At 40.4% G+C, this 26,132-nt stretch overlaps 1 protein-coding gene across 1 annotated transcript in view; it reads right to left on the bottom strand.

The window, feature by feature from the left end:
- Positions 1-24,914, bottom strand: part of GLUD1 (glutamate dehydrogenase 1) — a 29,066-nt gene extending 4,152 nt beyond the window's left edge. The window contains exons 1-11 of the mRNA XM_066324180.1: positions 24,409-24,914; positions 12,735-12,815; positions 11,838-11,893; positions 10,903-10,966; positions 9,176-9,270; positions 4,903-5,082; positions 3,298-3,435; positions 2,106-2,243; positions 1,886-1,966; positions 1,015-1,138; positions 40-131 (exon numbers count right to left, since the gene is read on the bottom strand). Of these exons, the coding sequence (XP_066180277.1) occupies positions 40-131; positions 1,015-1,138; positions 1,886-1,966; positions 2,106-2,243; positions 3,298-3,435; positions 4,903-5,082; positions 9,176-9,270; positions 10,903-10,966; positions 11,838-11,893; positions 12,735-12,815; positions 24,409-24,844 (1,485 nt within the window). The 5' untranslated portion in view covers positions 24,845-24,914. The remainder of the gene's footprint in view (positions 1-39; positions 132-1,014; positions 1,139-1,885; positions 1,967-2,105; positions 2,244-3,297; positions 3,436-4,902; positions 5,083-9,175; positions 9,271-10,902; positions 10,967-11,837; positions 11,894-12,734; positions 12,816-24,408) is intronic.
- Positions 24,915-26,132: the final 1,218 nt, after the last annotated feature.

The following is a 26,132-nucleotide window of genomic DNA, read 5'->3' as shown; positions in this document are numbered from 1 at the left end:
TCTCCCCTAACATTAAAAAAAAAACCAGCAACTACTCACCGATATCCTATCTTGAAATTCTGCTGTAGGCACAACTGGAATAGTTCCCCCATGTTTCCCAAATTTTCTTTCCAAGCTTTCCTGGACAGACACTAGGAAAAAAAAAAAAAAAAGAAAAAATAGATGCAAGGTAACTGGCAAATGTGAAATGTTTTTTTCCCTTAGGACATGAGCAGTGCTTTGGTATTTTTATTGATATTTACTTCATCTAAGTTCTTGAAATTCTGAAATTCCTAAACAGCAACAAAGAGCATTTGAGATGACACAACCTTGAAGTTAAGAAAGGGATTTAAATGAAAATTGCCATAACACTCCACTACTTTAGAAACACTTTACAATGTATGATTTATGACAAAGGGTTACATTAAAAACTATGCAGATGTATGTTTTGTCAAGTCCAGTTTTGTCAAGATTCTCATGTTTTCTACAGAGTACTCTTTAAAATGGAGCAACATTCTCCAGTTCTTCTCCACTGCCTCTTCATGTAATAGTTATTATTTCCCAGAAAGTTGGCAGCACAGAATGACCATAAGTGGAGCTGTGAGCCATAAGCAAGTTTTTCTAGTGCCTGTCTCTATTGTATTATTGGCCTTTATAGAAATCCTTTAGTGTTGTATGTGCAGAACAATGGCACTCACTTGAACTTTGAATGCTTCCTAAATACCAAGTGTACCACTGAAAGATGTTTATTAAGAAGTAATGAATATTTCAATTAAGTGTCTTGACTTTACTATTTTACAAAAATGAGGAAAGAATTAAAAGATAACAAAAAAAAGCATGCATTTAACTTAAGTCACTAGAATTGCAGGTCAGTTAACCTATGAAACCTCTTCTATTCTTTAGTAAGCAGCAATTACAGACTTCAGGGAAAATTGTGGTGAATTTAAAAGAGTTCAGCATTCCTTTCTCCCACATTTGGTGTTTGCTAGTCCAGTCTATTAATTAAACTGTGTGGAAGCAGAGGTGAGCACTTACTGAGCAAGTGGTAGTTTGAATCTCTTTCATATTTGAAAGTCAAACGGCCGTAACTGACATGGTTCAAGTTTTTCAGCCATTCAAAGTAGGATACTGTCACGCCACCAGCATTCAGGTAAAGATCCTGCACAGAAAGAATGAATATTTTGAATTGTGACCATGTGACAAAGACAGTGCTACCATATTCTGCAAAAGCAAGCAGTATTATGTACAAGACACCGCTTTAAACTGCAGTACTGAAGACAATCCTGTTCTTACCCTTACAAGACAACATCCTCTTCTTCAGTTCAGGGATTATTTCTACTGATTTAAAATAGGACTTGACTTTAGAACACATCAGGTTCAGGTGTGCTTGACTGACTACTTACTTCTATTTTAGCCCAAGTGTTTAAGAAAATAAGAGCATTCTTAGGCCATCTCAGTGAGTAAAGGCTGAGGATCAGCTACTCTATCAGGCAAGATCACTTGATCAGGACATCCTTTCTATGTCATTATACCTGGATAGGTCTTATTCTTTCAAATTATCACTACACATACAGTACTGTGCTCTGTCACAGCATCACCTAAACGCACCATGTTTACAAACTGGCCAGAATATTTACTCTTCCTTCTTCCTGCATTTAGTACACTTTTTGATTGAGCAAATGTCAGTTAATAATCGCTATCTTTGGTCATTTGCAGTTGTAGTGGGGTCTTTAATAAATATCATTCTTCAGCAACATTGACACCCATTTCCTAGACATCAGTTATTAAAAACCACTCTTAGAGAATGAATGGCTATTAATAAAAGCCTTTATTAACTAGCATCTTGGCACTCTTCACAAAAGTGCTCCTTTTGTAATGAAAATGAAAAGTCATGATAGAACCTTACAGGGATAACCATGATATTCCTCTCCAAGAAGATTTTGTCAGCTTCAGGAGTTGTAGGCCCATTGGCACCTTCAGCAATAATCTGAAAGAAATCACAGCACAGAGTAACTCAGAGGTAGAGATTTGAGTTTGTTCATGCTGATTATTAGTAGTTAGATTAGAATGTTAGTATTTAAACAGACCATCTCTATTTTTCTTTCCATTTTAACTCTTTGACTTACTTTTGCTTTAACCTTGTGTGCGTTGGCCTTGGTCAACTGCTTCTCGCTGGCAGCAGGGATGAGAATGTCACAGTCTGTTTCCAGAATGCTGCCCTCAAGTGGCTTTGCTTTAGGGAAGCCCATGATTGTCCCGTGTTGCTATGTGAAGAAAACAACCACAGTGGTTTTAGTGTGTCGTGCACTCATACGAATTTCTTCCCTTCTGACTTTCAGAGAGAGAAAAAGGAGAAGCTGCAGTACTAGAGTGATAGCACATAACATAATTCCTATCCTTATTTAGGCATAAAAAGCAAGCTACAAAGCTTTAGGAACAAAGTTCCCAAGACTGAAGCACAACTGCTCTCTGTATAAAGACATTGATAACCAATGTGGACTCTGGAATATTAAAAAAAAAAAAAGGTCCCTCTCAGCTCTTAAAACATTTTTCAAACAACTGAAATGACTCACTAGTCTGCTACACCCAGGATAAGTTGCATCACATAAGATTCAAATGGTGTTTAAAATTCAGTACTACAACGATAGCCTTAGTTTAGTGATAGAATCTTCATTCTTTTTTAAAAAAGAGAGTAATAAAGACATTCAAATATTCCCTATATGAAAGAAGACACATCAAATAAGGCCCTAAGAAACTTTAGGTAGAAGATTGTATTGTAGTGCCTGTGAACTGTCCCCTCAAATCTGCTTCACTTGGAAACTGAAATAAAAAGACCACATCCAACTTTCATTATAAACTACACATTCAAGTCACACTGCCAGGCATTCATTCTTTCTGCTTTCATTCTTTCAAAAACATCCAATAGGTAAGAAACAGCAAAAGTACACTTTGTACATCTTAAATGATCATGTGCTTGTGATTCTTAGTCAGGAATCCTCCAGGAACCTCCCTGTCCTGGTTTCTTGAGACATCCTTCTTAGTTTAGGCATAAGAAAGGCAATATAATAATTTTAATTCTGAAAACAAAGTAATTAGCCTGCACACATACATTTTTTAAGAGCCAGGTCAAAGGGTAAAAAAGGTACCACTGCATTTGCATTCTTGTTGGGGATAAGAAGGAAAGTCAGAAGAATCAACATTTCTAAGCCATTTTGTAAGGACAAACTATCACACCACCAGCCTACAGTCATCAGCCATTCTTTGTACTTGCAAAGCTGACAAAAATGAAACTCTTTCTGCCTTAGCTACGTTTCATACCAGTTTGAAATCTTCTAGTTCCTTTGGGTCAATCCCATCAGGATTCCAGATGGAGCCATTAAACTCTCCGACAGCGACGCATTTTGCGCCAAAACGATGCAGGTATCTCATAGAATGCAAGCCCACGTTACCAAATCCCTGCAGGTGGAAAGAGAAAGAGAAAAGTAGTTAACCTTCCAGCTAAAATGATGATTACTGCTAAGGCTTATATAGTTTTAAATAGTTTGTCATCTATTGGCACAGCTTAGATGATGTGTATAGGCAAGATGGAAGAAATCTACATACATTCTATTCTTGTCTGAATACCATTGCAGAAATGATGCACAGTAGCCAGCAAAGTACAGTTGTGATAAGTGTTTTATCCTGGAAACATAGAAAGGAAGAGGTAATGCTACTACGAAAGTGTCAAAACTATGATGTTTATCAACCTGGCAACATTCCGTGTATCTACTTTACGACTGGCACCCTCTTAAAGAGATTAGTGGATTTTTGTATGACTACTGACTTAATTTCAGGCCATTAAGTTCTTTTACTTCCAGCACGCTGATGTTCTGGAAGTAAAAGAACACACACAGCAGACCAAAAAGTCATATGATCAATGTTGAAAGTTTGTTGTACAATTCTGTGCTGAAAAAAAAAGCTGAATAATAAATTCCTGTATAACACAGCTTCAGTTATACTTGGGATTTTTGCTTATGTATTAGAAGCAAACTGATAGAAGAGTCTGTCATGCCTTAGGTCTCTTTGAAATGCTCTAGGCTCATTTTCCTATGAGAATTTTCTGCTTTTCTTATGGCCATGTTTTCAGTCTAAATTTTGCTTAAGTGCCTGTTGGATAGTCCTCTGCCAGGCATGAAAATGCCAAAGTGCAAGGAGACAAGTGTGCTGCTGGGCTTGTGCAGGGCAGAGATGTTTGTTCCAGCCAACAGGTTAACTAGAGGACAACTTGGAGGTTACAATTACTCTGCTATTTCTTACAAGCACTTGTTGAAAACAAATCAGTTCTTCATTTAACATACTGTAAAAAGTTGAACAAGTTTCCTGTCTTTGAAATTTTGAAATGCGTATTATTTTCAAAATTCAGCTACATAAATCCCCAAGTTTTAGGAAGACCAAAAATGTACATTCAACCCTACAAATTTAGGATAAGGTCTTAGTTTCTATTTTTCCAACTGCTTATTCAGTAATGGAACAAGAACATAACCTTCAATTCCTCCTCTCCTGACATTTTTTATTGTAAAACATTGCAACAAAGTTTGTGTAGGTAAAACCAGTGTCACAGCTCACTGAAAAGTGTGCTATGCCTTAGTTTAAAGAACTCCTGTGACAGTACTTCATCTTGGTGTTTGCAGCTTACAAGATCATAAAGACTATAGAGATTTGGCTTTGTGCCTGTAGAAATTGAAAAGTTCAGTTTATAAAACCCAGTCCAAAATAAAGGACACGTATGTTGCTTGAGAAGTGTTTCTGAAGTTTTAGAGGAAAAGTTAACTTGGAAGTTTTAAAGCGCTCTCAGGTTTTAAGGGCTACAGCCTGTTTTAAAAACAGTTCTACTGGAAATCTGTGTACTACTTCTTTTCCTACAATCCAAGGCAAAAAAGTTACCTGAACAGCAAATGTTTTGTCTCCAAATCCTGGAGTCATTCCTAATAAGCTCATATATGAGGCTTCATTGATGAAATTTTCAATTCCATGGAAGACACCACGACCAGTTGCAGATATACGTCCATGGATCCCACCCTGGCTGATGGGTTTACCAGTTACACAGGCATGTGCATTAATATCCTGTAAAACAGCAAAGGACTCATGAGACATGGAATTAATCAAAAAAACAGCTGGAACAAGAAGTTTTATACACTTTAGACATAAGGAAAACAGAAATTTTAAGATTCAGAACATGACATAGCTTAAATGTATATAGTTTGTAAAGATGATTTCCTTCCTCGCTTTGTGTGAACACCTCAGAACATTCTGTCAGGAAAGTTGTGTAATGCAATTGTGGATGTGGGTCTGTGATTTTTTGCTGCCTCTAAGTGTGTATGTTAACTTCAGTCTGTGTATCATGGTAACATCCACAAGCAGACAAATCAAAAAGCTTTCAGGAATGTTTCTCTAAGTCAGCTTCTACTTACAGCCACAATTTCTTTACATCATTACTTTTGATTTCTTAATTTTTTAAGGGCTCAGACATCTCCTTGAACTGGCTTTTAATAATCTTTAAACATTATTTAGTGTTCCTTTGTAACAAATTCAGTTATTTTGCAATTACAAAATGAGGTATGAGGTCTGTAGTCAGAATACAGGGACGGTCGCAGAGAAATCTGCAGTTTGAAGGTCATATGGAAAAAGTTGGGTACTTATTACTTTTATTCAGAAAAGCAGCATTTACAATCAAGTCTCTATTCTTAATTTGGTGGCAAGAAAATTAAGTTTTTCATATGCCAGATAGTCAGCTAAGATAAAATAGCTATTTAAAACCATAGCTGATTTTTCTAACTGAAATTAATAACTTGAAACAAATTCTTCCAAACCAGACACTGGACCTCCCTCTTCTGTCACCAGTGGTTCCCATGCTCCCACACCCTGGGAGCACAGTCACACGGTGGCTTGGCTTCCAACACAAGTGAAAAAGTAGGGATGAAAGAGAATCCACTGAATTGAGTGTGCCAGCAGCCGGATGGGTTTCCATTCCACCAGCCACACATTCACTGGGAGGCTCCCTCTGCTCCATCCCTTGTGCCAAAGGCATTTGCATGCCTGTGGTGCAGGATACTTGGTAAGAGGAAGGAAAGGAGCAGACAAAAGTAAGTGGAGGCACAATGGCTGGAGGAGACTAGAGCCATAATGAAGGCTAAACTATTAACTGTTTGAAAATGATAGTGAGTTAGCCCCCTTTAAGAACGATAAAAGTGATGCTGGGCTTGGCACAGAATTCCTAATTAAGCCTCCCAAAAATACAGCTTGCTGCTCTCCTTAAGCTGTATGCTCCCTCTTGTGGTATGTCAACTGGAACAAAGATTGGCAGGGGTGTTTCTTTGGAACGACTTAGCCTGATGTTTTGATGGACTTTCAGGTTTTTATTCTGTTACATGGTCTTAAACTATTCTTTGGGCTTCGTACATTCAGAAAAGAGGAAATATATTTTATAAATATGTGAAGAACTACAGCTTTCCACCATATATAAAAAGAATATTTATCCAAGTCCTTCCCTGTGTACCAAAAGTCAGTTGATTGTGTCAGGAAGTACAGATGAGTGGAAAGGATTAATTTAATAAAAAACTTCAGCCATATATAGTTCAGTGATCCAGCAACTTCAGATGGATTTTCTGGAACAGTTAACATGGCAGTTATTAACAACTTGCATGGTTTGGCAAGAAAACAGAGCATGAAGCGGGGGCAGATCCAGGTCTTCCTAAAGTCACATAGAAGAACTGATGTCAAAGTCCTAAAATCTTTGGTTTCAAGTCAATAAACAAAAACTTTTAACACATATTGGGAAAAACCCAAAGAGCATGGCTTTTACTGAGAACCTTGAAAAGTCACTGATAGCTTATGAACTTAGTTGGTGATGTTCAGGCACTAACTTTTGCTCCTTTCTTAACCCCTTTCCCCTCTGCAATGATGTTCTCCTTGTCTCTCCAGCTTCCTGGCTCTGTATGGTACATTTTGAGCAAACTTCCCTTATCTGTTTATATCTGTTATTTGATTTATCCCTCCCACTTGACACTCCCTGAACACAGCTGTGTGCAAGCACAGAGCCACCAGGTCTGTATCTCAGACAGATCCCTCTCACCAGAGTATCTTTCCACTCCACTGAATGCAGTCCCTTGCACAGCTTCCATCTGTCTTTGGAATTATGGCTTGTTTCACTTTTGTTCATTGCTCATTTTCTGCTCTTAGTTCCCTTCCCTTCTTCCCCCATGGCCACTTTTATCATCTTCATATTCCTTAATCACCTTTATTTTTGCTCTTGGCATCTCAATCAGACAGTTATTTCAAACATCTTCCTCTAGAAACTGGTTTTGATGGATTATTCCCTTGTTTATAGCCTTGTCAGAATTCTCACTTTCCTTCTCCATTACCTGGTCATTCTCCACAATAGCTCTGGAGTTCCACTGTGGCTACTGCTCTCTCTTGAGCGTACAAACAAGCAACCCAACAAAATTATGTAAACTAACATTCCACCCCCTCACACTTTTCCATTCTTTAAAACTTTGCAGAAAAGTGTTCCTGAACCTTCTCAGGTTTTATTTATTTTTCAATAAAACTGCCCTACAAAGGGAGCCTAAAAGGAAGCTGTGGTAGCTAATTCCAATTTTAATCCTCAGTAGTTATATTCTTTTCTGTTGTCATTGAATCGTAAGAATGTGTAGGACTGCACAATAAGGTGAGATTATAAAATGGAAAGAATAAGAAATTAATCCATTTGAAAACTTCTCTATCAGGGTTTAGTTTTAAAAAAATTGAACTTTTGTATGAAACTGTATGAGAACACTTCAATACAGCAAATCTTAAAGCAGGTCACTTGCTGTGATCCTTCTGGTCAGTCTTAATAATACAGTGCTGTTGTATCACAGTGAAATACACACTTTAGTGCAGTAAGTTAAATGTTGAAACTCAGTGTGTTTCGAGGCAGTAATTTTGCTCTAAGTTGGAATTTTAAGTTCTCACTGTGGGAACTAGTTGCTGCCCTGCATGTCGAAGTCCTTCTGAAGTCATAACTTTGGCTTTTTATCAGATATCAAGTTTTAATTAAAATATTTACCTACGTGAACAGTGAAAAGCAAATAATGTTTTATAGTGATATCCCTAAGGGAGAGCTCTGTGTGAAAGTGATTTAACTCAACTAATCAGCACACCACAGCTGATTCCTCAAGCATTCCTTTTCTTCCTTCCCTAGGATACCTCAGACTGTATAACAGACTTAGGATAACCTGTGCCACTCCACCTGCTCCTGTCCAAGGCCTCAGACAAGTCTTGTGCCACGAGACTGCCTGAGGACAGCCAGGCACGTCATGAGCAATGAGCCAGAGCATGGCGTGGGTGGCTCTAAAGCCCCAGGCACACGCCCTGCTGCAAGGGACTGCACAAAGTACAAGGAAAGAGTCCTTGCCTTTCAAAAGGAGCTGGGGGAGGCAAACATGCAATAGATTACCAAATTACTACATTTATACACAGCTACTAACAAATAAGTTGTCCAAAATATATTTTTCTTCGAACTGACCTGTTGAAAGTATACAATGAAAGCGTTTGGTTAGCAGGTACAAATAACCCCACTGTCACAAGGACAAAAGCCAAACCAAGGGCTAGCATTGAAAAGTAATTTTTAAAAACTTTAATTTTTTTAATAGCTTCCTGGGCTATAAATTATGTCAGTGTCTTTTTGCTTTACACTTTGAAGAATTTGCTGAACTCCACAATGAGACTTGTTACTTCTAGGAGACTGCAGAGAATCTTAAAACTTTTACAAGTTATACCAATAGTGTGAACCTAATTTGCATGATCTCTTGAATGAACAAAACCATGAGCATGCATTTAATAAAACTTGCAAATTCAGTTATCAGTTAACAACTTTAAATTAGTAATTTCAGTAGTAATGAAAAACAGAGGAAAATTATAACAATAGAAACCAATTTTAGACTATATACATCTTTAAAACCAGTTATTTTCTTTTTGTTGAAACAGTTGCAATCAGTATTGTACCAGAGAAGCTTTTTTTTCAGGCTAGGGTAAGAATATTATCCTTAAAGCTATTTTTCCTTTGCTGTACCCTAAAATCCTCACACTGAGTTTGCAAGAATATTTTTAGATCCAGCAAATAAACAAATTGATATGATTAGGCAGCTTTTCTGCTTAAAAGCCTCTGCTCAAGCCTTACATAGTGTCCTATGGTACTGGCATAGGTGTCCGCAATCCAGGACATCTCCCTCTCCCCCGTGCTCATATCAGGAGCAGGCACATCCACACCAGGTCCTGTTGGCAACAGTGAAAACAGCTCTTAAAGATCAAACACAAATAGTTATTTTCAATCATTATTCTCTTGGGAACTGTGCCGGCCTTGGCAGAGAAGAACTGTTTTCCTCTTTAATCCTCAGTTTATTATACAAGCAACATATTCTGATGGATTCAGTGCAGTTTTAGATGCTGTGTCACACCTTTCTACAGTATTATCAAAATCCCTCACCTTTACCTAAGCCAGTTTATCAACAAAAAGTCAGAGCAAGATAGTGCATCACAAGTGGTTTGGGGTTTTTTTGCAGGGAGGGTGCTATCTAGGTGTGCTATCTATATACTGTGACATTGGATTCTTTTGCATAAGAGTATCCTTTCTGTTCCTGGGTGAGTTTAAATATTGAAGGTAGGCTGTTCCTAGTCATTGCACTGTAGCACATGTGTTTGATTTTACTGCTTATATTTCAAGAAAGGTTTCATTTCTCTTCTTGATGAAATAAACCTTTAAAAGAAGCCTCAGACATCTGTTGAAATTAAAAAAAAAAACCTGGTTTTTGTAGATGGCTAAAAACAGTATTTCCCAGACTACTTAAGATTATAGAAACTTGCCAATTGGGATATTATATGCAACTCTGCCCCAACAATTTTTTCTAAGTATTTTTGAAAGTTTTGTGAAAGTCTTGTAGCACCAACCAGAGAGCCAAAATTGAGGACACTTTAACAAACCATTTTAACTGCCACTGAACTAATGATCACTATAGCTTCCATTGTGTACAGTAAAACCATAGTCACGTGTAACATCAGTAAGTGTGTTTATAAAGGAGCTTAATTTAGATGATAAATACTCTGTCTGGAAGTGCAGATGACAAACACTCTGGCTGAAGAGCAAGAAAATGCAGATAAATGGATAGACATGCCCAAGGCAGTTAGATATCAGGAATACATGACCTTTAACTAGTTACAAGCCTCATTATTCATTTGAGTAAGAACCTTCTCTGGGTAAAACTGCTCCCTTTAATTAAAAGTTGAGCTGGCAATATTCAGCTTTCAGCAGAGGAGATGTCCAGACAGCAACTCCAGACAGCAAAGCTACCAGAACAGCTCAGGGTTGAGTGTGAATGGAGGCCCTACTGACATGACAGAAGCTGAGGTTCTGTTACAACAGACTCCTGTGCTTCTTGCCTACGCTTCCCTCGCAGCCTCTGGTTGCCATGGGTGAAGCCATCAACTTTTGCTGGGGTGGATCTTCTATTTCCTTCCTCTCTTTCCTCACATACCTGCCAAAAGCCTCAACTGAGACTACAGGAAACAGTAACAGTGAAGAGTTTGCTATTAGAGATTAAAACTGCAACAAATATGGTCACCATTTTATGATCTGACTCTGAGAGGAATGTTATTCATTTTGGATACCACGACCTCAGCTTTTGTGGCGTCTCATAGCAGAAGAGCCACCAGAAAAAGTTAAGACACAGTTCCCTTTAAAATGCACTAGGATGCAATGACTCAATTCTTTGTGGTTCTTGCTGAATGTTCTGTAGCCAAACTGTTTACAGTTCTCAAAAATACTGTTATTTAAGGCTATTATCTCATAGAAACTGCCAATGCACAATTAATCAGATTCCTAAATTTAAATAGTAAAACTGCCCAACATACCAATAAAGCCCTTTTTTGCCAGCTCCATGGTAAACCTTCTTGTGATCTTTTCCAATTCATTGTCCTATAGAGAAAATGCAATAAATATCAGAAGAAATCATTAGTGCTTATGAGTATTTGCTCAAACTTAGCCCAAGCATAAGCAACCGCCCTCTTCTTTTAGAAGAAAGGATGATTCATAATTTATGTAACTTATATGCCACTCCCTAGCAGACCGTTGGTATTCAGGCAGCACAAGAAACATCGGGCTTTCCTTCTGTACATTCTGATCCATGACAAGTCAGGGGCATGGCACAGAACCACCTGTGCCCACAGCAGAGATGTCCAGCAAACAAATCTGATATCCTGTGTGAACGATTTACAACCAGCAAGAGCAAGAGCTGGCCCTGCCAATTGTGTAATCAACACAGCCAAACGACTTGACACAAATCCTTACAGGAGCTTTCAGCTTAGAATATCTGTTATGCATTCTAGTATTCCTTTCTGTGCAAGTTGTTTTAATTAGGGCAAGAAGGCAAGCCTGCAGTAAACCGTTTATAAGCCAAGTTAGTTATTATTCACACTGGAACACTGCATAGAATGGTTTAATGGAGCATAAAACTATTAGTCAAAATAAACAAAAACATTAACTATTTTTTCGAAGAGTAACTTAATTTAAGCTTCTATTAATGGTATCAACTTAAAAAAAATTCAGGTTCCAAATTATTTGTAGTCTTCTGATTTTCAGAAAAAAAAATTAAGTAATTGCACCTCTGAAACACAGACTTTTTAAAAATTCCTTTCCTACCTATTACATGCACTGGCTACATTCAGCCTTTACAGAGGCAGAAGTGGCAGGAGGTTTTAAGTGATCAATAATGCCCTTAGAAGAGCTTTTGTATCTGGCTGGCTTCATTATTGCAGATAACCAAATTTTTATCTATGATTAGGCTTACTGTGTAGTTCTTGGGATTGATCTTGACACCAGCCTTTGCCCCACCAAATGGCACATCTACAAGAATGCAAAGGAAAATCATTTTACTTTTTCAACAATAAAGGCAGAACACATGAGAAAGATGTGCAATCATGTCTTTGATTTTAGCAGTGATTTTGGTTTTGCTGTGTTTATGGCGTCTGAAGTGTAACTTATAATCTGATCTAGGCACTCTTATAAAAATGGGAGATCTTTGAAGGCATTTTGAAAATGGTCTTTAAAAGTCAAAAGTTCATTATTTAAATTTGCTACGTTTAAATATCTCTTGTCCTTGACACTTGTAGAAATAACAAGTTTTACCTTTTATATTTTACTGGTTTAACTCAAAAATTTTACTTTGGAAGTCCTAAGCACATCTATATACATTAGAAAAGCGTTTTCTTTTCTTACACATAATATGCGGATTCTCTCCAAACTCCTCTACAATATAGTAGCTATGTACAAATTATACTTCTTTATAACACATAAAGGAATTTTATCCTTCTCTCTCCACAGCTCCCCTGCCTGAATCCTTTATAGCCTCCATCTGTTCCCCCTAAAATTAGTCCCCTACTAATCCAGGTTTGTCATACTTGAATTTGAGTTCAAGATGCAGTACTTTCTATGGGAGAGGGTAGTTAGCAGAATTTGGACTTTTCAAATGAAAATACAACTTTATTAAAGTATTTTCAGTAACAGCAGAGAGAACACGTATCATTATTTTGGTCACTATAGATTTTTCCCACCTTGCTACAGATTTAAGTTAGAGATTAGTGTTTGAAATTCATTTTAATCCTTTCCATGTTTGTTTTTTTATGTAATTACATCAGTACCGATTGAAACAGAAGATTGAAATCTTGCTTGAAAAATGAACACTTACCAACCACAGCACATTTGTATGTCATGAGAGATGCTAAGGCTTTCACTTCATCCACACTAACGTCCATACTGTAACGAATACCTACAAAAGACACATCACATAACACATGAATTCACTAAACAGCTTCCAAAGTATTTATAAATTGGGAAAGGTAATTCTACACCAATAATCTTTAACATGCAAGTAGGTTGTTTATTAACTTATTTACTCTAAGAGGTAAAGAACCCTGTTTCCCTACTCAAATATCTTTTATGTAGCAGGAATTCACTACTTCAGTAATCTTCTATGAAGTAGCTTAATGGCAGCACTCAGCCTTAGGGAAAAAAAATGAATATTCCTTGTGATGAAGATGAATCAAGCTGACAGGTAGCTAAAAGCAGAGTTTTCAAGAGGCTGATAAAGTTCTTCAGCATTCCACAAGATCTTTAGTTTTGGACTTCATTCATTGAATACACAAGATTAACTTTGTTCCTGATGATAACTTATCACTACTGGTTATAATCAGGGTCTTTTTGATAGAGTAGTTTGGCATCAAGGCCCTGGCTGCTAGGCACAGCCACAAAACAGAAAGTAACAAACCACTCTGCTAGTTCGAATTTTTCAAATCATTTTGAGGGAAGAGTACTATACCAGCAAAGCATGTGAGACCAGGCCACCCATCCCACATCCACATGGAAGCCAGCCCACATCTGCATTCCCTGCTCCAAATCACTCAGCAGGGCTGCAAGTGTGTGCTGACACATGGTACAAATGCAGATTCAATTTGTTGTGTGCTGGCAGCAGCTCAGATGCAAAATGGGTGAGCCCAGCATTCAAGGCAAAGCTGAGTAAAAAAAAAAGATTACACAAAGGTAAGGAGATCTTTCACCTGCCTGAGTCTCACCAGTCTTCTGAAAAATGGAAAAATTCCAATAAATTGATTGAACTCACAGTTAAGATTCATGTATCTGAAGGTAGCTAGAGAGTAGGAAATATTTAACCAACCTGACAGGGCAGATATAGAGAACTAGAGAAGCTTAAACATGACGTTTAAGATCAACATGTGCCCAAAGTCACGTGGCTGCAGCCAAAAGGGTCCTACAGCTGCATGTTTGTTTCTACCCAAGCTTCTCCCACTTAACTAAGCATACAACAGAGCCATGAATAATTTATTATTCCCATCTCTACTCCCCAAATCTTTGGCTGTAGGTTCTGCCAAGTTGCACGGTGGTTTGTAGTAGGCACAGAGTGTCCTTTAGATGCCAGAACATGGCACCACAAATTTCCTATTATGTAAAGAGAAGACCATATTCAGGTTCTCAGGAGTGAAAAAAGGCCAGCATACATTATCCAAACTAAAGCACTGTGCTGCTATGAAAGCCATTCCTGAATGCTCTGGAAACAATCCCAGTTTCAAAGGAACTAAGTGCTGCTCAAATAAAGCTGAGGGCCAAGTGCTGCTTTCTTATGTGAGTTCAATCAGTAAAAGAAAGTACCATGCCTCCGTAGAACAGAATTTAAATGTATTGTGTATATGGGGGAAGGGTGGTCCCCAAAAGCAAAGTAAGTAGTTTCTGACTTAGCTGCAAGGAGTTAATGTCTGAGCTCTCAATAACCTTCTCATGGGAAGTAATAGTCAAAATTTAAGTAGAACCTATCAGAGCCCAAAAGAACAGTCAAAGTTAGAACATAAATGTGTTGCATTTTTTTTAGTATGTCTTACTCTGATCCTTCAGAGGAGCAGTTATCCTTCTGTCACGCTCTGAACAAGAACGAGCACTATCTATGGCACTGACTGTCCTGCCTGGGGAAATGAATCCCTCTTGGTTGAGCAGGTACTCTGGGGACAGGTCTCGTCTGAGTATTGCTCAAGCCAGCCAAGTTTGGAGTCACAGCCTGTGTTGGCCAGAAGTGAACTCTGCCCCTCCACCCCCACCTGAACTAGATCACTGTGTATTTATTCAACCCATATACGTATTTAAACTTCCAAGCTGTGTATAAAAAGCAGTTTTGCTACAAATGTACTCCTGCAGGCACACAAAATGTTGTTTATTGATATATGAAAAGCAGCAAGGAGACTAACTACTTTGGGATAGTTATCTTGTACCGTTTAAAGAGCGAAGCAAAATAAAAAAAAAAAAACCTGGGAAGCCTTTTCTGCAAATCATACAGAAGATAGGATCTGAAGAGATAAACAAGCAGCACTTTAACTAGAAGTGCCAGTGCATGTATTCACTCCAGTGCATGTGAAACAGTTAGATCTCTAGTTCCTTGTATTACAGTCAAGGACTTCCAAAAACTTTGATGTAATAATTGTTAAGTTTTCATATCAAGGTAAATAGGGAAAACGCCCCAAAACTAACAAAGTACTGACAGGCTTTCAACTGAGCTGCCTATCTGTCAGCCATGTGCACATACCAGAACACAGACAACTTTTGGATGGACTTGAGGTCAAAACTGTTCTTTTCTGTACAACTTCGTACATCTGAATAAGCTTCAACTCCTTTTCCAGGCTTTTAAACAGTTTTAATTAAAATGGCTTGACTGCTGGCTTTATCTTCATAAGAGGAAGACTAGTCAATTCTGAGAGTTGTGCTGACTTTACTGGTCAATCTTCTCTAGTTTGATTAAGTTTAAGTGGTAAAATTAGTTTAAGTGGTAAAATCTGTCATTAGGTGAAGTTCAGGCTGTGAACCCAGGTTATCTGACAGGTGTGATGAATTTTCCCCTTCCCTGGCAGGACCACATAGCATTTAAGATGCACTAACATTTCATTCCTTTTCACAATTCAGCCAGTTACTGTTTTCCAGGAAATGTAATTACTCTACAGGAGGGCCACCTCTTGACAGGGAAGTTATTAGTGCTAAGCTTTTAAGACTGATGAGAAGCAGGCATCTGAGAATGCTGTACATTCCATCTGCAAGCAGATGCACAAAGATAAAAGACTTACTTAATTTCTATTCTATTTGGACATCATTGAAATTTAGTTTGACAGCTTCTTAATTTGGCAGGAGTATTGCCATGCATTTGTGTGACTCTTTTGGCAGTGTTATTATGCATTCAATAGCCTGAGTCTAAAAATGGACTATATGCACAGATAAAATAGTGGTTTGGGGTTTTTTTTTTTTTTTTTTTAATGGTTCTCACTACATAAAAGCAAACAAAGTCACTATTAGGTAACAAGATTACATCTTTTTTAAACCCTGGCAAGTCCCACACAGTAAGTCTCTGGAAACTTGTGCCTTTTACAGCAAACTAGCTGCAAAAAAATAGTTTGAAGAAAGCCTCAAGTTACAGTATGACTCACGGCCATGGAAAATACTTTTCATTGGAAAACATATGAATTCTTGTTCTAGTTGAGAATTCTCTTTCCTTACCACGCCCTAAGAAGTTAAACAGTATGCTAAGAGTGACTTTGTTTTTCTCTGCACAAAGGCTTTTAAATGAGGAGATGTTTTAATTTAATTTTTTAGTATTGGTCAGTATACAGAGAAAGCTTTATCACTACCCTGCAGTGTGTGTGCTTTTACAACTTCTTTTTTACCATCTGTATTATGGAGCTATTATACTTCACTCAGTTACCTCTTCATATCAAACTAGTCTTTATCAGCAAGGCTACCGTGGATTCTATAGTAACAGCAGTCAGTTATCATTTTAATAATTTTATAGCAAGGGTTGTTCTAACATACACATAACAAAGCCCTTCATTTCCAAAGGTTACAGATCCGACTAGATTTTACATTGTACAGATTTCAGTAAGTTCTGTGATGTTAAGTGTGTTTATTATGCTTCCTTAGAAAATGTGGTGTAGAGAACCACCAGCTTTTCAGAGATGACTACTGCCTTTCTAGTACGCCTACAAATCTATTCAGGGAAGTTTGTGTTACTATTTTCTGAGCTTCTCGTGGAGTGATCCTACATGGCAGTACCTACATGTGCCCTCACTACTAACGAGCACGAGGTACTCAAAGTCTCAAAAAGAACTAAACAGTTGCCATAGCAACAGTTCAAAGAAAAACACTGGGTAACCTACTCCTCCTCCACTAAATACCTTGCAAATCTTAGTAAGTCTCTCAAGTTCCCCACAACCTGGAACACATTTGCATCTCAGCCTAAATTATTAATATCTAACCAAGGGTTTTGTCCTGCTTTGACTTCAGTGTTTTCTTCTGGTTGTCATGCTCTTGTGAACTTTGAAACCAGTTTGGGTCCTAGACAGATGACAATTCCTGTTAACATGGTGCACTTGTTCTGCTCACCTCTATTTGCAAAGTGTTTGCTCATCACAAGAAGCCTTCCAGAGCAGCAGCTCTCCTAAACTACCCATACAGCAGTCAGCAGCACAGATGTCATGATCTCCTTTGGAAGTTCCTAGGACTGACTACAGGCATGTTAATCTCCCAGTTAGCAACATTGGATTCTGCAGCAGCTCTGGTTAGCAGCTTGCCTGACCCTGTCCAAAGGCTTGAGTCTAAGTCCACAGTCTGAGGGAGCTTCAGTATAGAAGCTCACCTATGGATTCTGCAAAATCCATAAATCAATCCCAGCACTTAGTGCAGTACCTAAACTGCAGTGTTTAAAAACAGAGTGTTTTAACTCTGCGCTATGTATGTATATTTTCATGTGTGCTAGGTAAAGAAGTACAACTGTGATTGTATTGCCATTAAACTAAGTATTCACTGACACCTAACTCGGTAAACTCTTTCAGAACACACACATTTTTCTAGACTCAGAAAAACAATCCAACCTCTCCAAGAAGGAAACTGCTGAGCCTTATTTAACTATTTGGAAAATGTGGTAAATAGCACAGTGACCAATTTGTAATTATTGAAGACAAAGAAATTCCAGATAAACCTAACAAAGCAAGATGAGTAATTCAGTACTGGAAAACAAGAACACTGTACACCAATCGGCAACAAGAACCACTAATTCCTCAATTCAATTCATTAACTGCCAAGAGAGGAGATAAAAATATTTATCTTTTCCTACATAGCACTAGCCAGCTATAAAGCTTGGGCAGGACAGATATTCCCCTATAAAGACACCCCACATTCTGCTTTAAGCACCAGTATGTATAAAATGACCATAAACCCATAAAATGACCATTCTGTCTGTACTCAGCCAGACAGAATACTTCAGTATACCACTTATTGTATGTTTTTAATAAGCTGCACTTGAAATATGCTTAAACATGTACATTTATTTCAATCCATGCCGAGAAAAGCCAAGAATTTTCTCTGTTAAAAAATTACCTCTGGTGCATTGATAAGACTCGGTGTTTTAAATGTGAATACAGCAAATTTAGTACACTACCAGGCAAGCAAATAGGACATGAATTTATGCACTTAGAATCTGGCTGTGAAGTAAAGTCTCTCACCTACAGAAGTACCTCAGCCCCACCTAAAGGATTAGGTCACTCATGAAAGGGCACTAACACTGTAGTAACAAGGACAGAAACAGGGAGATACAGTAAACTGCTTCCACATAGATATTATTATTACCAGGTGCAGGGGAGATGTGTGCAGAGGGAGGAAATAACACACAAGTTGGCCCTGGATGGTCCAAACGCCACAGGAGTCACAAAACAAAAAGCCACAAAAAGTGCTGACACGAGGCAGGCAATTCCATGCTCTTCCTAAGAGTCTAATTCCTAACAAGAAGGAGCTGTTGCAATTAATGCAACAAAAAAAGTGCTTGCTGGAATTACCCAGAGAACAGGAGGGAGACTATCACACAGGAGATTCCTCTCCCCAGCACGTGTTTATGCAGAAAGCCCAATGCTGACAGAGGTATGATCTCTCTATAAATAGACAAAGAGCCAACAGTAGCAAGGGAAAACAACTATTTAAGATCAAGGACAAAGCTGGCTACCACAGCAATGGTATGAGCTGATTATATGAAAAAGCTGAACTAAAAAAATTCACAGCCAAAAGAGTAAGGCATAGCCTCTTACAAGGCTATGTTAAAAACAAAAATCTGATATGGTTCACATTACAACTAGCACATTAAAAGACAGTAAAAGACAAGACACACATTCCTTTCCTTATTTTTTAATTTGCAATTTAAATGTATATCCACTGTTGCACTTATTGTGAAGTTAGATAAGCTACAACAAGAGAATAGATACCTATGAAAATTAGTCAAAGGTTGGACTCAATCTTAGAGATCTTTTCCAGTCTTAATGATCCTCTAAAAGTAAGGCACTTGTATAAGTTTTAGCTATAGTACTGCAAGTGTTATCACAATTAGGCTAATTACCATTTTTTCCCCAAAAAACCTTTCACATTCCTTTGGCGTTAGATCAGTTTCCAAGGTTTATTTCTGGTTACAGATGGTCCATGTTATAGTTCCATCTGTTGCATGGTCCATAGGGTACATTTCCATGTCTTACTCGAAAGACCCCGGGCCAAAGGCACAAGCTCTTAACTTTCACCCATGCATGACTTAAAAAAGCAAAGCCACTAATTCAACCCCAAGATAAACAGTTCTGTTTATTCCAAGATACCAACAGCACTACTCCTTACCCTCTTAAAAAAGGAATAAATAATGTTGAGACAGCACATGGGGTTGTACTGGTCCAAGTCCTGCATGTACAGGTTTTCCTTTTGCAAGCAAAGTTTCCATCATCAGGTATGCACACTGTTTTAAACACATTAATGTCTGCAACAGAGGGTATTCTGTGACTGGGCACTCAGTGCCAGACTTGGACCTCTGCAACTGCAGCAAGGGTGGCATGAATAAAAGTCACCTTATGCAGTAAGAAACTCATTAATATGAACTCATGAGCCAAGTGAGAAGGATAAATCCTAACAGGCAGAATAAAAGCTGCCAAGACCAGACAACAGGAAAGTTTTGTAGTGCAGAATAGCTCCTTCCACTAACCAGCCAAGGCAGCACCACACAGGAAATCAAATTCATTCACCTCCAAGTCAACTGAACAAATAAAGCAAGACTCATTTGTCTTCACACAAAAGAGTGACCTCTGAAGTAATGTTTGATGGAGCTTTTCAAAATTCCTCTGTAAATGAAAGTTATACTAAATCTAGTCCAGAACTAAAGATGGCTTTAAAGCCTTTCTGAACTGAGGAAGCATCTGAGACTTGGTTACAGCAATTTGGGTGAGCACAAACAAAAGTTAGGCTGTTTCCGGCTCTGATTCATTTGGTCTCATTTATAACAGACCTGCTGGACAGTTCGTTAACATGGAAAGGCTTGAAAAAGTTTTAAAACCATTTCACAGCATTACTTCCATAGTAAATGCTGCCCAACAAACATGGAAGAACTTCCATAATACTACTAAGCAGGTAAAAATTCAGCAAGTTTATTTTGTTTTCTAAAACTGACCATTTAATGACAAGTAGCCACCAGCAACCATATAAAAAATAGCTTAACCAGTTCTACACCTTTCGTAGAACCTGATGAAATTATTTAGAAGAATTTATTATTTTAAGTAGGAACTGCCAAAGTACTTTCCTACAGAGTCATCTATATTCAAACATCTCATTTCCTGCACCCTATTTGGTTTGTTTTACTTCTTTAGGCAGCCGTCAGTGCAGTGAACTAGAGCAGCTGTGGTTTCCTGTTAGTACTGGCCACTGGCATGCAAGTCACCACAGCAGCAAAGGAAAGAGTGATGTGACCCACTGCATCACTTCAGCTACCAGGCAGCATCACTCCAGTTGTACAAACACTACATTTGGAGTGTAAGCAACCTGAGTTCCAACACATGAGAAAATTGCTTATTCCATATTTTCAGTGGGATGAGGAGGCATCTAACTGATTTTTTTCTGTCTAGCAAACAATTACATTGCAGAAAGTGGAGTCCTTAAAACCTGGATTTGCATGCTGGACATACTGCAAGACCTACCACTTAAATGAGGATATTCATGACTGTTCTGTAAAGATTCCTAAAGTACACCAGAGAAGCACTGCTAAGAAAAAGAATCACCACTTCTCATCTTGCAAGAGATTGCAACCCCCAAAGCAGAATTACGGATTAATTTCTACGATGATTAAATAGGTAAGCACCACAAGATTCAACAAGAAGTGTTATTTGTGGCTTCTCTCAATAAGGTGGAAAACCACCAAAATTGTAAACTGAAAAGAAAGCATGTGTCAGTACCTCATACCTTTTTTCTAGAAAAGCACTTTTCCTCACCCAGTGAAGAATCACCTGCACTGCTATGTAGTGATAGCTACATCCAACAGCACCAAGCTGACTTGTGCTCTTACATGTGCTTTGGGGAAAGAGGAAAGTAGGATAAGCTTTTAAATAACCTCCTATTTTTATTAACAATGCTATAGATTGTTAGAATTAGGGTATTAAGAGCATTGTACTTCTTGAATAGAAAGACGTCAGTCAAGTTTCTCACCAAGGTGTAGGAGTTTGCCTCTAAAAAAACTCAAAGACTGATCTTGGAATTGCCCTCATGCAGCTGTATCAGGCCACAGTCATCCATCCACTCAGGACTGGTATTTTCAAAGCAGTCCTCTCATGGCATTCCCTCTGCTGTGGTATTTCTACTTTGCAGGCGAAAGAGAAGTCAGCACAGAGGAGGTACAAAAGGACTACTAGTCAAGGAACTGCTGGTTCATACCAGCAGGTATCCTTTGCATGCACATGTGAGATTCATAAAGATAAACCTTGCATTTAGAGTCTGGCAGATTTCACATTTGGGCTGGACCACTGAACAGGGATTGAGATTTCACTCCAGAAGAGAATGAGCAGGCAAAGAAATTAAAGAGCTCTCTGACAGAAGGAACATTATCTAAATGTTATACTGTTAACTACTAAATGCTTAGTAGAAATAAGAAGGTGCTGCTAAAGTGCATGTAATTAAAATGTTCATTTAAACTCTTTTTCTTTGAGTAATTCAGCTGCCTTCCAGTTTAGGGCATGCAAATCAAGATTTTAAATTTTGATTTACAGTATAAATTCTTCATTCGTTCCTGCTTAAATCTGCAAATGCCCTTATAAACAAAGGCATACAGAATGAATGTACTGCTAATGAAGTATTTTGGTATGAATGTACTGAAAAACTTAGGAACAATTAAAGGAGGGCAGCCTTTATAAGACCTAAAAACTTTTGTACTCCTTCATTTCCTACTTGAATTGTAAAGTGTTCTTTGATCATTTGTCTAATCTTCATACAGAACAGTATTTAATATTCTCTAACCAGCATCTCTTATCCTTCAGTTTAGGTAAACCTCAAGAACTATGAGAGATGAGCTTTTAAAGCACAATGCTCCTTGAAAGAATAGACACGACAAAGCATCTCCACTTGCTAGCAGTTGCTAGCAATCACCTAGCAGTAAGTAAATACCATTTCTTTCTCAGTACCAAGTACACACACACACACACACACAAAAAAAAAAAAAAAAAAAAAGTAGCATTGTTTCACCAAATTTTACTTTTCAGAAAGCACAAAGTTAAAGGTCACAATTCACCATGTGAAAAGATGTGGAAACTGTGCTTCTCCTTATGTCTTTGCAAGCCTTTCACTTGTCAACTCACCCTTTCTTTTAAAAGGGGACCTTATGTCCCTTGTTGTTTCTTGATGGTGCAAATTTACTTGCATTGGACACTGTGTGCGGGACACTCACTTCAGCAAGTTTCCCAATTTCATACTGTTACATGGAGTTTGGAGTTGTATTTCATTGGACTTTGTGCTTTTATACCTGTAGACTGTACTAAGATTCTAGCTGAAAAATCCCTTTTGGACAAAAGCTCAAGTTGGTGCATTTCAGGTGGATCAAACGTACTACAAATGCAGAAATATCTTTATCACTCCTTTGCCATTAAAGTAGAAATGTTCTACTTCCTCCCACCTTTCCCATAGTAGGTTTCGAGCAATTGACCTGCGCTTATCATGCATGCCATATAAATTTACGACAAATTCAGATCAGTCACCTGATAGTGGGTAAATTCCTAGAGAGCAGTAGAAGGTGAAATCCATTAATGATCGCTGTGCTTAAGAATGGAAAGGAAATATCATTTGTGATTCCTTCCCTAAATTTGGAGAGGGTGGGGAGCAGCACAAGAAGAAAAGGAGAAACTGCTGAGACTTCCTATTTTCTATAGCTGTTGTTTTCAATTGCCTAGAAGAGCTCCAGTGTTTGCTTCAGTGTGAGTGCAGACAGACATAATAGATGCCACCAAAAACCAAGCATTTCTGGTGAGAATTTAGAAACGTAGGTATCAGACCAGAGAGAGTCCAATCACACAGTTGGCGGGGTTTGTTTATGTGCAGTGCATTTTATAATTATTCGTTATGTAAACATTAGTTCCTTCACTTATGAGCAATACTAATGTGAAATATTAGAAACTATCATATATTAATATTATTTTATTACTTCATTTGCCACTGGACTGCATTTTGTTATGCAAGCAGAATCTTAAGAGTAACACAGGCTATACAGCAAAGGACTTTTTGTAAGCAGCAGCAAAGAGTAACTTAACTGAAGCAGTGATACAACAGCAGTGTGATATCTCTCAGTATTTTAAATGAAATTATAGCAATGGCATAGAACAGCAGATCCACACGGAGTAAACTTCAGCCACACCCAACTTCAGCTACAACTAAGTCTGATGCTAATTCTTGCTTCAAGTAAACAACCAAAAGTTGAGTTAGCCTGTTTTGGGTAAGAATTTAACATGTCACAGGATACTCACTACATATTTGATTTTGGAATGTTAGGAATCACATTAACGAGACACACTATTTGTGCTGCAGAATATATATACACCAGCTGAACTGATTCTCACAAGCACATTTACCTAAGAACACCCTTCCTAATCTAGTCTTGAAGTCAGAGAACTTCATTCATAAGAAATCACTTGCTTTTGTGACTGTCATTATTTACCATAAAGCTGATGTATACTGAAAAAAGTGTTTACAGAAGCTCTGGTTTGAGTTACAGACGTGAAATGGTTTCCAATACTCAAATGTCCACAAAGATCAGAGCTCTTGAGTAAGTTATGCTGAAGGACATCTGTATTTGTTTTTCAAGGAAATGCCATCTATCCCAGACTAAAAGGGAGTCTGATTCCTCTGAGATGACGGCCGATCCCATGAGAGCTCAGCTCCAGTGGGATTCACCCTCTCGGTCCCTCGGTATGCCTAGTTGGTCTCACCTACCTAAAGCTAGCTACTTCCAGAAAAATCACTTTTGCCTAACTATGTATCCAGCCGGTAACTGGAAACACAGTTAACTTGTTATTTTTCTCTACGGATGTTTTCTGTGTGAGTAGTAGGTTTTCGCGAACATAACAAGGCTGAGTGTAAAGGGACAGCGGCTCTTCAGCTCTCGAGCAGGCACTTCTAGCACGGTGCTCCCACGTCTCCCTACAAATACTATCTGACTCACACGGAGTTAAAATGAAGCGGGGGTTCTGCTCACCATGCCCAGGGCCACACGGGCCCTAGATGGGTGCGGCCAAGGCCCGAGCGGCAGCCGCGACAGCCGGCACAGGGGCTGTCCCGGGGGTGACCCGCGCGGCCGGGCCGGCGGAGCGCTGAAAGGCTGCGGAGGAGCCGCCCTGCTCCTGCCTTCCCTCGGGTATCGGATAGCACGGCTGGCACGGGAGAGCAGCCGCCTGCCTTCGCTGGCCGAGCGGCGAGCAGGCGCGGTGGGACGGGGGGGCTGGTCGGGGGCACGGCGGCCCGGCCCTCCGCGGGGAGGCGGCAGGTCTCACCTCCCTTGCAGGGCGTGCGGTGCTGGCTGTGCTGCGCCCGGTAGCCCTCGATCACCTCCCACTCGCCGTTGTCGCGCTTGATGGGGAAGGTGACGCTGAGCACATGGTTGCAGGGCTTGATGATGCGGAGGATGCCGCGGACGCGGTGGCGCCGGTCCTCCATGCTCTCGCGGGTGCGCAGCCCCTCCACCAGCTTGTCCTCCACGATGCTGGCGCCGCGATCGAAGAACCCCTCCACCATCTTGAAGAAGTTGGGGTCGTCCTCCTTCTTCGCCGCCTCGCAGTAGTGCCGCCGCGGACACCGGCCCCCGCCCCATGCCGCCGCCACCACTGCCCCCCCGGCCGCCGCCGCCGCCGGCCCGCCCGACTCCGCGCCCGCCAGCACCGAGCCGGCGGCCAGGCGGGACGCCAGCTGCTCCCCCAAGTAGCGGTACATGGCGGCGGCCGCCAGAAACGAAGATCGGAGCGGCGCTGCCGCTGTCACAGGAGGCGCCGGGCGCCGCCGCCGTCGCCTTTAAACGCGGGCTGCGGGAGGGGCGGCGCGCCCGCGGGGCGCGGGGGGCGGGGGGGCGGGAGCTGTCCGCGCCTCCCGCGCGCGCCTGCGCCCCGCGCCCCGCGCCGCCCCCGGCGGGATTCGCGGACGGGAGGGGGCGCGGCGGGCGGGGCCGGGCCGCGCCTGCGCACTGCGCGCTCACCGCCCCGCCCCTTCCCCTTCCCTTTCCCGTCCGGAGGCCGGGTCCGCCGCCCGCCTCGCCGGGACCGCGCCCGCCGCCACAGCGCCCGGCCCGCCTCAGAGCCCGGCCCGCCGCGGGGCCCGGCCCGCCTCAGAGCCCGGCCCGCCACAGCGCCCGGCCCGCCTCAGAGCCCGGCCCGCCGCGGGGCCCGGCCCGCCTCAGAGCCCGGCCCGCCACAGCGCCCGGCCCGCCTCAGAGCCCGGCCCGCCGCGGGGCCCGGCGCCGCCTGCCAGCGCTGCGGCGCGGGAGAGCCCGGGGCAGGCAGCCTTCACGTGCCGCCCTGCAGCCGCGTGAAAAACCAGGCCTCTCGTAGCGCAAGTACAGTGCCAGTGAGGGCGTGCTCGCACACACTGTTCGGCGCTCACGGGGAAGGGAGCCTGTGGGGAGAGCCCAGCCTTTCCACGTGTGTTTAAATGACTGCCCTGCCGAGAGGGGACAGAGCTTCGAGAAAAGCTGTTAACATGGCTGCTTTCATAGAACTCTTAAATCACTGAGGTTGGAAAAGACCTTGAGATTTATCTACTTTGTCTGCTCGACTGTTTTTGATTTTGCTGCGTCTTGAACCATTCAAATCCATTTTTTATGTAGCTCAGGCAGCATCTCTTAAGAATATTGCTTTAAACCGTGTAAGATCTTCTTTCAGAGCATAAGAGAGAGGGTGCTGTACTATTGAACTAGGCTCATTGTAGAATTAAGTGGCTTGTTCATTTTCTGTCGGTTTTGGCTGCTAATGGAAAATGCAGTCGGGTTTTTTCTTCTTAAGTTTGTGGGAGACCAATGCCCCTAAGCCAGGAATAACCAGGAAGTTGCTTTATCGCAGTGGGAATCTCTAACCACTATGGGCTGGGCTACAAGGCTTGTGGGAAAGCAATTTAACTTCTGTATTTGTCAGCAGGGAGATTAGTCACAGATTCTTTAACTCACATAAACTCTTCAGGCAACTGATGCTCAATTTTTATCTTGATTTACTGTTGCTGTCTGTCCTAAGAA

This window comes from Sylvia atricapilla, chromosome 8 (genome assembly GCF_009819655.1).
Source record: "Sylvia atricapilla isolate bSylAtr1 chromosome 8, bSylAtr1.pri, whole genome shotgun sequence".
In the NCBI taxonomy this organism is placed as follows: domain Eukaryota; kingdom Metazoa; phylum Chordata; class Aves; order Passeriformes; family Sylviidae; genus Sylvia; species Sylvia atricapilla.
This window is presented reverse-complemented; position numbering and strand designations above follow the sequence as displayed.